Source organism: Pongo abelii, chromosome 7, assembly GCF_028885655.2.
Source record: "Pongo abelii isolate AG06213 chromosome 7, NHGRI_mPonAbe1-v2.0_pri, whole genome shotgun sequence".
Classification (NCBI taxonomy): domain Eukaryota; kingdom Metazoa; phylum Chordata; class Mammalia; order Primates; family Hominidae; genus Pongo; species Pongo abelii.
Window position 1 is genome coordinate 156,094,789 of NC_071992.2, and position 11,716 is coordinate 156,106,504.

An 11,716-nucleotide genomic window follows, 5' to 3' on the forward strand; every position below is an offset into this window, starting at 1 on the left:
AAGCAGGCTCAGCTGGCGCATGCCTTTGACTTGTGTTCTTCCTCTTCTTCCTGCTGGGAGGGATGCTGGAGAGAATGCTGGCGGTGGAGCAGCCACCATGGAACCGTGAGACACCAGCCAGAGGACAAAAGCCCAGCTAAGATGACTGAGCAGAAAGCTGGAAAGAACCTGATCTCTCAAGGCATTGTGGAGCCACCTGTCAGCCCGTCTGCCTGCCCCATGCTTCGCAACCAAGAAAGAGAAAACGGCTGTTTGCTCAAGTCCTTGTTACCTGGCTTTTCTGCTAGAGGCTCCTGAACACGATCCCTAAATAATCCACTCTGATGAAATGATAAAGTCAGCAAGCGCATTTGGGCAATGACAAGAAGGTGAACATTGAATGCTGAAGCCATTCTTGGATGTGATCATGGGGTCTCAGGAGAGTCGTGGGGAATTTCCTCCCTTTCACGAAACACTCTGCCGTTGCTTGCCAACTTTCCCTTTTCCATAGTATGAGAGCTATTTGGGGAATCAACACACACTGGCTTCCCCCTCACTAGTGTTTGGATACCTATGGCCTGAACATTGTCCCAAACAGACACCAGACCAGTTTCCCCAACTGCCAGAGCTCCTCAGCACTTGGGTGCCAAAGAAGTTATCTCTGGGAAACTACACAGGGAGAGCCTCTCATCACGACCAGACTCACTGGGGAACGTTCTCCCACACCCCGTGGCATCCCTGGGCTGGGCCCTTCCCTGCGGCCCAGATAAGCTCAGCCTAGGTCCACCCGGCATCAGCAGCAATCAGCTCCCACCCACGTCCAACTGAATGCCCACGCCCTGGCACCCACGAGTGGCCTGGCACTGCCTGTTTCCAGACCACACAGGACCATGCACCCAAGCTGCCCTGACACAAAATGCTGCCTAGAGCTTCTGCTTCAAATGTGGAAACCAAGTGTCCACCCCACAGTTCTCAATACCACCCAGCTCACCCTGCCCACCTGAGCAGCTCACCCTGCTCACCTGAGAGGCTCACCTCAGGCCCACCTGAGAGATTCACCCCAACCTCACCTGAGTTTTCACCCCAGCCCCACCTGACAAGCTCATCCCAGATGTATGCCTGCCTTCCACACCCCTGACAAACACCACATGTGCGCTGTGTGCCTGTCAGCCGCAGGTAAAGGCCTCTCACCTTCCTGAGTGGGCTGCACCTCACATGTCTGACAGGGCCAGTGACAGCCAAAGTCCATTTCACAAGTAGGCATCTCTTCCTGCCAGATGCCCCGCAGACTCACAGAGGCCTGGCGCCAGCAGGTGGCCTTGGGGACCAAGATCACACATCTAAGCCTTAGGAGTGAGATGCTCCCCACTCAGCAGGACGGATCCCTAACCTGTCGTCTTCCATTAAAAGCAACAGCTTGAGTTCAAAAGGCTGCAGCCTGTCCTGCACCTACCCAGTGGTCCCAAGGCACAACCAAGCAGAAAGATGTCACCCCAAACTGCTCAGCTCTCAGCTGCTCCTGCTCTCAGGGAGCCAGGGGCACCAGCCAGTGTCCAGCCAGCCTTCCCTGAGCACCTGCTATGGGTCTGGCCAGGTGCAGGGGAGCCTGAGACCAGCAGCCCCTAGGGAATACTGATGTCTACTCAGAAGACTGAAGCACAGTGGGCTGGGGAGCAAAGAAACAAGTCCTTTGCTCAAGAGGATAAAGGACAATTGGGGAAAAGAGGAAGGCAGAGCCAGACTCAGGGCAGAAGGTGTGGGAACAGGGCCTGGGAGGGGCTGGAGGATGAAAAGGGCTGCGAGCTGAGGACCTGGGTCTGACTCTGCAGGGGATAGGGAACCTCTGGGGTCTGGGGCCGGGGGAAGATGACAGCCATGGGCTTTTAAAGGTCTCTGCAGTGGAAGAATGGAAGGTGGTGTCCCAGGAAGCCATAGTATCCTAACAGAACTGAGTTGGGGAAATCTTACTCCTTGAATGAGCCAGGGCTTGTTTTCCAGTCCATACCAATCCAACACAGAGACACCTTGAATGCAGCCTGTGTTCCCCAAAGCGCCCAGCTTGACACCATCCCAGCCCCCGTCCATTGGATGGTAGGAGCTTTTCCATCTCTGAGGAGCATTTCTCAGTCAGGGCAGCCTCAGGTGTCCCCTTGCTAAGATTGGGGCCATGAGTTAAGGATCAGGGGTTGGGCGGCAGCAGAAAGGGGGTGGTGGGGAAGTGGCAAGGGGAAGCTGAAAGTGAATTTGCCAAGAGTGGACAGAGCACAACCAGACCCGGGTGACTGTCCCCTAATGAGCATGCCCAAATGACCACCATCACAACAAAGCTGCCACTCACCAGCTGCCTCCTGGGTGGAGGAGGCGAGGAAACCTTTCACACACATTTCCTCCCATCCTTACAAGGACACAAATTCTGAGCTCTAAGTCCCCGTTTCATAGATGAGGGAGCCCAGGCTTAAGGGGTGTGCCTGGGATTAGGCCTCCGGGATGGGGCATGAGCCAGATGTGAGCCACCCTGCAGAGCACTGGCATCCCAGGCCTGCCTGCTTCCCAGCTGTGTGCCTTCATAAGAGAGGCCACAGAGGAGCCCCTGAAATCCTGCCCAGGTGACAGGTGGCATCATGGCCCATTCATTGGATGGCTGGCCAGGGGTAGGCTAGGGACCTGCCCCCAACTCTCCAGATGCCTGGCCCAGCATCCCTCTTGTCACACCAACATTCCACCCATCACCTGCCACCCCAAACTCCAGCCCACCCTCTTCTACTCCAGCCCCCTCCCTCCACCCCATTGCCACCTACTGGTCCCTCCCAGGGCTCAAGTTGTGATAAGGCTGAGGATGGCTCAGGGCAGGTCCACCCCACTCACCTAGCACCACCTTCGAACAGCCACTCCCCGGCCAGGCTCTTCCATCACTCAGGGCCGGTTGACTCCAAGACCCCAGGCAAGGGCATGGTTGGTCTGAGGCCAGCAAACTGTGAGCTGGATGGACTTTCAGGCCCAGCGGCTGACACCTGCCCACAGTGTCCCGACAAGCCAGGCCAACACACTCACAGATGCGCCTGAATTTTCTCATCTTCCCTGTTATGAATTTTTCCATCAACCACCCCTTCCTTTCTTGGTCCCTAGCACATAAGTCTGCTTTGTGCTCAAGTATCAATGCCAGGGTTTGTATTTGGGAACATACCAATGCAAGACAGGGATAATTTTGCTTAGTAGCACAAAATGGAGGTAAATGTGCTCAAAACAAGTTAATGCAGGAAGGGGCTACCCAGAAAATCTAGTGTACCAACTGAGGACATTAACAGAAGTATACTGTATAGACAAGGGGAGGTGATGGTCAGCTCTCCCTGAATGCTCAGACTGGACTGGGAAAGCACATACAGGCTAAAATTGCTCAGAGGAGAGGAACTGGCTACAAAGGGCATTACTGGAAGAAACTCGGGAGCCCAGGGCTATCCCCAAATCCCTACAGGCTGTTACAGAACAGGAGGGAGGCCAAGCTCCACTCAGCCCTCCCTTTGGAGGATCATAAGCTACACTGTGAGTGCCCTGACCTAAAAAGGGAGAGCTTTCTACAGGTGGAGGTCCCCAGGTGGGGATGGGCAGGAAAAGAGACCCTCAAGACAAAAATCCCTTGAGGAATGGGACCTCAGGCTCCAGGCTCCTTCAGGCTGGCCATAGCAGGGTGCTCCACCTGGAGGTGGGAAGGACCCTCCTCCAATTCTCAGGCCCCAGAATTCCTCTGCCTGTGGGACTCTCTCAAGAATGCCCACTGCCTTTCCTTTATCAGCCCAGCCTACGTGGGCTGGTTGCCTCCTAGTTCCTGGGGCTCTGCTGAGAACAAGCATTGCATCTCTTTCTCCATGTTTCCCTCATCCTCTGGGAGGCTGGTGTACACACAGCCCAGAGCTGCTTGCTGCAGTCTGAGTCAGAGGGGCCAACCCTCTGGAGCCAGCTCCCTGGGCCACTGTAGCATGCCTTCCCCACTCCAGGCTCAACTTCGCATCTGTGAGCTGAAATCCCTCTCATCTTCAGGTCTAAGCCCCCCACGTTCCAGTTTCTAAATGTACATCTGCTGGTTCCTCCTCAGGTGACCACTATAGAGACAAGCAGCCCCTTGAAGAGAAGCCACCCCAATCCACATGCACACACCGCTCCTCACCAGATCAGAACCCCACAAGAGATAATCTCAACATTCATCTAAACACATCCACTACCACTTCATTATGTGTTACATAATGAGCTCTTTACCACTGGAGGCATTCAAGAGATGACTAGCGTGGGGGGTTCTGGGGTGCTGGTAATGTTTTGTCTCTTGTTCAGAGTGCTGGACATGATTTCCTTATGAGAATTCACTGAGCAATACATTTGTGAAATGTACACTTTTCTATAAGAACATTATACTTAAATAAAAATTCTTAAAAATCAGAAGTGATTGGGATTGGCTCACCATTTGCAGGAAGGAGATGGGGCTAGAACATCTTGGAGATCCTTCATGGAGGCCATTGAGGCATTAACACTGAGGCTGTAATCAGGGTACTGTGCCTGCTCACCACTGTGTGCCTCCCACCAGCACAGGGCTCCCACCCAGCACATGGAAAGACAGAGACAGAAATCCATCCAATAAGCAAGTGAGTTGAGGACCCACTGAGTACACAGAGGAGGGAGGGAAGGAGGGAGGGAAGAAGGAAGGGAGTACACAGAAGGATGGATGGGTGGATAAATGGATGGATGGATGGATAGGTGAGTGGGTGGGTGAATAGATGAGTGGGTGGATGGATGGATGGATGGATGAGGGGGTAAATCGATATAAATGGATAAGTGGGTTGGTGGGTGGATGGGTGGATGGATAGATGGATGAGTGGGTGGGTGGGTAGGTAGATGGGTAGATGGATGGATGGGTGGATGAATAGATGGATGGGTGAGTGGGTGGATGGATGGATAGATGGTGAATGAATTGATGGGTGGATGAATGGATGGGTGGATGGATGGATGAGTAGGTGAATGGATAGATGGATGAAGGAGTGGGTGGGTGGATGAATACATAGATGGATGGGTGGGTGGGTAGGTGGATGAATGGATGGATGGGTGGATGGATGGATGGTGGATAGGTAGATGGATGGGAGGGATGCATGGTGAATGAATGGATTGATGGATGGGTGGACAGGTGGGTGAACAGATGGATGGTGGATGGGTGGGTAGGTGGATGGATAAATAGTGGATGAATGGTGAATGAATGTATGGGTAGATGGGTGGGTAGACAGATGGATGGTGGATGGGTGGATGAGTGGGTAGATGGGTGTATGGATGGGTGAGTGGGTAGGTGGGTAGATGGGTGAATGGTGGATGGATGGATGGGAAGATGAGTGGTGGATGGGTGGGTGGATGAGTGGGTAGATGGGTATATGGATGGGTGAGTGGGTAGGTGGGTAGATGGGTGAATGGTGGATGGATGGATAGGAAGATGAGTGGTGGATGGGTGGGTGGATGGATGGATGGTGGGTGGATGAATGGTGAATGGGTGAGTAGATGGGTGAATGGATGGATGGATGGATGGATGGATGGACGGGTGGGTGGATAAGTGGGTGGATGGGAGGATGGATGGGGATAGATAGATGGATGTGTAGATGGGTGGATTGATGGGTGGCGGATGCATGGTGGATAGCTGGGTGGGTGGGTGGATGGATGTGTGAATAAGCAGGTGCATGGAGGACTAAGTGAGTACATTGTGAATGGAGAGATGGAGGTGTGAATAACCGCTGCATGGAGGAAGAGGTGTATACTGAGGCCTGTTTCACCTACCACTCTGACCTCATTGGACTCCACTGATGAAAGTGACCCAGGAAAGAGTAGGTGAAGGCAATGGGTATCTCCAACTCCTGGGTCTCACCTGATTCCCACCCCTCCTCAGAGCACCAGGCTGGGTGTCTCCGCATACCTAGGTGTCTCTTTGATGTACCCCAGAATCAGAAGAAACCCCACTTCTGCCCCATTTCTTTGCTGTGTCCATGACATCTACAAAGAGGCAGTGCTTCCTAGAGGGCCCAGGGCAAAGCGAGCCCAGGTCTGAGAAGGGTGTGGGGAAGAGGAGCTGCCCACAGGCATCTCCTGGATCCCCAGCAAGGCCAGCTACCCTGCTGGACATTACCAAGGAGGCCCCACTCCTCTGGGCCCATCCCATGGCGCGCTGGCAGGCCCTTCATCTGGGTCTGCTGGGCAGTTTTACTGAAGGGTGGAGCTAAAGGGAGAAGGAAAAACGCCATGGACTACTCCACAAGCCCAGCCCTGGCCCCAGGGAAAACACCACAGTTGGAGCCTTCAGTAAGGAGATCCCAACTGCATCACAGAGTTCAAGGCCCTCTGCCTTGGTGTGTGTGGCCTTATCTGCATCAGTTTCCTCAACTGTAAAGTGGGGGAGGTAAGTGCATGCATGTGGAGGCTCCATGCTCCTCTGGCGCCAGCCCGTAGGGTCTGCTTGGTGCTGTATTCTGCAGCCCTTCCAAGAGGCCCACTCTGGCCCAGGAATTGTGCTGGCCCTGCAGGTGCACGGGAAAACACACACAGGTAGGGCCTGGAGCAGAAAACATAGTATTTATTAAAGAGAAAGTCTGAGACTGAGGCAGGCAGAGAGAGGAAAGGCTGGGAAGACTTCTTGGAGGACAAGCACCTGTAAGACAGGTTAAAAGAGCCAACCAAGGAACATACCCCCTGCATGTGCTAAGCAGGGTGGCAAGGAAGGGGTTCAGGCAGCCACTGGGATTAGCTGCCCCTGGACTGCACCCTGGACTGCAACCAACTGTTTGGGTTTCCAGCTCCCTCCTCCTCACTCAAGGCCAGGCCTTATCTTGTCATCTAGACTGTCCTCAGAGCCCCAGAGCCTTGGAGCAGCAGAGACCAGGCAGGGCCAGGTGCTTGCCCAGAGTGTGAACCACGTACCAAAAACTGCACCAAGAGTGCCAGGAAAAAAAATGGAAAATGCTGTCTGTTTCACAAAAAGTCTGTTTAAGGTGCTGTTTATGAATGAGAAAAGGAAGCTATCCCAAGGCACTCTTTTCCAGCAGGTACAGGCCTGGGAGCAAGGCACCTCCAGGAGCCCCAAAGCTGTTTCTCAGAATGTACCCTGCCCCCAGCCAGTCAGCTCAATCCCCACAGCCACCACTCCTACCTTCAGCTGGGCCCCGAGGTTCTGGGGAAATACTGCCCCCGATGTACAGCTCCACTCCTGCAAACTGTAGCAAGAAAAGGAAAAACCCACCTCTCCTTCCCTACCCAAGCCCGATTTTAAATTGTCCTCTACACTCTGCAGATGAGATCTGATTTCTAAGCATGGTTTCTTCTTTTTTAATGATCCTGAAGGTGATAACAGCTCATGTGACAGACGTTAGATTGGAGAAAGAAGTGTCATGGAGACTCTAACTCTGTTAGATCGTGGGGAGAGGCTAAAGCGCCTACTGTAGGAAGGTCACATGTGTGTTCCGGGGTCCCTTACACACCATTTGGCCCCAAGCAGGCCAAATCCAAACAAAACTCCTCCACCCCTGTCCAGACCCTGGCCCAGCACTCCTGACTTCCACCACTTCCACCAACAGGTGGTGGGGCGGGGGTTGAGGGGCAGCTCAGACTGAATCCCTAATCAAAAGGAAACTACAGGGTACCTACGAGGATCTCCCATGCAAAGGTCTAGCACTTCACAAGTTTAGAACTAAACACAATCTCCGCAGAAATAGCTACAAGTGGCACAGACATCAAAGGAAGCAAATGGGGAGGAATGGAAACAGAGCCTGATAAATGATGTAACTGAATTTGCCCTTTGCAGGGCCCAGCTGGACTCCTGTTCTTCCCTGGTTATGACAATGGTCACCGTGCCCTGGGATCCCCAGAGAGCTGGGGCGAGACTCAGGGTATTATCCCTCCAAAGCCTTTTAGGAAGGCTCGGCCACAGATTCAACCCAAAGTGGTAATTACATACGTTTTAAAAATCCATTTCACAGAGCAAGCTAATAGCTGCATCTGAGAAGAAGCCTTCATTCGTGGCCGCCCAGCACCAGCGGCTCCTGTCCCAGCCTTGGAGACTTGGGCAAAAAGTTAAAGCACACTCAAGAAATAGCTCAAGGTTAGATTAAAAATCAAAACGCCCATGAAGATTAACCTGACTCATTAATATCACTGCCCAATAGGAGATAAATCCTTGGAGGGCAAGGCTTGGGGCCGGGTTTTGTTCTAGGCCTAGGAGCACCTTAATTTGCATTTATATTAAAAAAAGAAAAAAACAAACAGAATTAACTGGAAAGGTGCTTTGTTTCCTGTAAATTTGAACTCTTCTGCTAAACAGCTCCTTAGGGCAGAGAGCGGAGGAGGCTCCATCAGGCTTCGTCCAAGAGTGTGAATTCCGTTCCTACTAAGTGCCGGCCACGCTGTGCCTGGCAGCTGCAGCCCGCGGGATCTCACCTGGACCTTAAAAGTCAGCCTGTCAGGTAGTTATTGTGAGACATCTCTTCTACAGGTGGGGAAACTGAGGTCAGGAGTTGGGAAATGACCTCTTTATGGTCTTTACACTATGGCCGAATTCAGATTCCAAGCCAGGTCTGTGGGTTCCAAGTTGAACGCCTTTCCACAACAGGACAGTTGTGTTAGTGTTAGAGCTGTCTTTTATTCACATACACATACACACACACACGCACACACACACACACACACACATTTTTTTCCCAACCTTTCTTTACAGAAAATCAGTGGAAAGCCCAAAGAAGGAAGCGAGGAAAATCAGCGAGTTCCTCAGATGGCCTCTGGTCCCTCATTCATACAAGTCCCACAGCCCCTGAGGCGAAGCCGACACCCTCCATTTAGCTACACTTCCCTTGACAGCTTCTCTTTGGAGTTTTAACCGTTACAGGCATACACCCAGAGCTACCAATCAGAATCAATCATGGAAACACACCTCAATAAGAACTTCATCAGTCTCAACAATGTATTTCTTAAGGGAAACTGGCACATTTCAGGGTTTGCTTTTAACACCAATCCTCTCCTCAATGTTGCAGCTCAACTCTCAGGATCAGCCAAGCATTTTATGTGCCTGTTTTACTACTGGAAGCCAGCATGCTAGCCAATTTCACCTGTCTTCCATCTTCAACCCTAAAGGCATGTTTAAGGGCATTGGGGCTTTCTCCTGTCCCCAGGGGTGGCCAGTTTCAGAGGCATATTTCTTACTCTCCAGCTTTCCAGCAAACAGGCCCCTGTCTCCCAGAATCACTGCCCTGTGCATCTGTGTGCCACTGCCACAGTTTAAAGCCAGAGATAATGGCAATGACTGGCCCTCTCAGAAGCTGGAAACACAGTGTGGGAAGGGAAGGAGTCATCTGCGTTTGGGGTGCTGGGCAAAGGGCGTGGGGCAAGCAAGAGCCAAGCTGATTATGTAGATAACAGAAGGACAATTTCCTTCACAAACAGAAAAACCTGCACCAATGAATTAAACATTTAAAACAAGATGACTCTCTAAAAAGTATTTTCAACCAAGAAGGAAAGACAGGCCGTCCTGTGCTGGCGCTTCCTGTTGCATATGGCACTGAGAAATCCTGTTTTTTCAGTATGCAGAGATTTCCAGACAAAGAAAAATATCAAGAGGGAAATTAGAGGAGGAGGTCCAGAGAAGCCAGACAGGAGGAGCTGGGAAGAAGGGAGGGGGGAAGGAGGAGGTCCCGGCCCAGGGCGCAGGGGTGTGAAGCCCTGAGGGGTGCAGGAAACAGACCACCCCCACTAATACACTGGCCTTGGCAGGTCCAAGGAGGTGGCCCTAGAGAGGCAGCCTGCCTCACTGGGGCAAGTGAACCACAGAGACACCACCCTGCCTCCTGCCAAGCAGGGTATCCACAGCGTCCACCCGGATGAAGGGACCTGCCCCAGCTCCCACAGGTCTCCAAGTATAACGTCTGGGAGTCCTCCCAGCCCCCAGCCTTAGAGGGGACACTGCCCTCGGGACCGACCAGAGACCCTGCTCTGTGAATAGCGCCCTTGGCAGTGGGGCTGGCAGGCATCCCTGCAGTTTACAAGCTGGACCCTCTCTCGTGACTTGGGCTCAAGTTCCCTGGTTTCTGGGCAATGTCTAGACTGGCCTTTCCCACTGTCACAGCCTAGGGAGTCCGCAGGTTCTGCCCTGCCCCCACTCTCCACCTCTACTGAGAGCAATTGAGGGGCTGCCACCCCCACCGCAAGCACCAGAGAGCAAACTCTCTCCTCCCAAGGGCCTGGGAAGTCCAAGCTCCAGAACTGGAACTCAGGGGAAAAAAGGAGCCGGGCGGGGGGAAGAGAGATGAAATCTGAGCTCAGAGAAGCCTGGACGGGGCCCAGGGGCTACGGAGGGTCAGTGTCTCCCACTCCCCAGGCGCACTCCCCTGCCACCTGAGTCCCTCTAGGAGCCATGGGTGCCAGGCCAGCCCTCTCCAACTCCCAGAGAGGTAGTAAGTGTAAGGCTCAGAGCCCCGCGCAGCCCAGCCCGCGCCGGGGCGGTGGGTGGGTGGGTGTCTGCTATGGGATTATTCTTAGCGCTCCACTCTCTTCGCAAAAGTGGCGCCTCCGCCCTCCCGGCTCAGGCACACTCGCTCGGGGCTCGCACGCCCGGCCCAGACACCAGCGCGGTGGAGAGCACCGGGTGGGGTCCCCGAAGGGTGAGGCTCGGAGGCGCCGCGGAGGTGGGGGCTCCCTAGAGAGGAGGGGGCGCTGCGGGAAGGCCCCCAAGGGAGGCTGCGTTTAACCCTCGACGCCCTGCACCCAGCCCGGCGCCGCGCGCTCAGCCGCCTCCCCGGACTCCTCCCGGGGCGCGGGAGCCCGGCGGCGCGCCCAGCCCTTACCTATGGTGGTAATGACCGTGATCGCAAAGTAGAAGGAGCCGGCGAATTTCCACTGGACGCCGGCGCGGTGCGGTTCCGACTGCAGGATCACCAGCTCCAGCTGCCGGTAGTCCTCGCTGCTGATGTTGTACTTCCCCTTGATCCGGATCTCCTCGGCTTTGAGTTTCTCCTCCTCGCGCATCTCGTGGTCCGACTCGAGGGCGTCGAACACGGCGGCGCCCACCAGCAGGTAGGTGAAGGTGCAGACGATGAGGGACAGAGTCCGCACGTTCTGCCTCTTCATGGCCGCCAGCAAGGAGCCGGCGCGGGGGGCATGTCCCGCAGGCTCACAGCCGCGCGCGTCCCACTGCAGCGCCCGGCGGCCGCCGCCGCCTCCTCCTCCGCCGCCGCCGCCGCCGCCTCCAAGTTGTAAGCGGCGGCGGCAGCAGCAGCAGCAGCAGCGGGGAGGCGGGGGGCGGGGAGGCTGGGGGGGGCCCCCTCCTCTGGGGCCGCCACAGCCACCGCCACCGCGAGGCGGCTGGCGGGGCAGGGGCGGCACGGGCCCGGGCTCAGCCGAGAAGGCGGACAGGCACAGGAGGCTGCTCGAGCGCCGGGGCCAGGCGTCCGGGAACCCCGACACCCTGCGCCAGACCCGGCCGAAGCAGCCCGCCCCACTGCGCAGGGCCATGCAGGGCGGCCCCGCTGGGTACCGCGCGGGCCTCGCTGCCCTCCGCACCCCGCCCCCCGCTCCCGCGGGAAAAGCAGGGACGGGAACCGGAGCCAGAAAGCGGCCCGAGGGCGGCCGCGGGGCCCGGTACCCCTGCGGGTCCAGCTCGCGGGTGGCGGTGCCCAGCAAGGAGTCTGCAGGTCCGCGCGCCCCGCGGGACCTGCTTCCCCTTTTACCCCTCCTCGCC

General features: G+C 55.2%; 1 protein-coding gene across 1 annotated transcript in view; it reads right to left on the minus strand.

The window, feature by feature from the left end:
* KCNK9 (potassium two pore domain channel subfamily K member 9) overlaps positions 1-11,237 on the minus strand; it is an 88,413-nt gene extending 77,176 nt beyond the window's left edge. Inside the window, exon 1 of the mRNA XM_054518876.2 lies at positions 10,824-11,237. Within this exon, the coding sequence (XP_054374851.1) occupies positions 10,824-11,106 (283 nt within the window). The 5' untranslated portion in view covers positions 11,107-11,237. The remainder of the gene's footprint in view (positions 1-10,823) is intronic.
* Between the last annotated feature and the right edge of the window lie 479 nt (positions 11,238-11,716).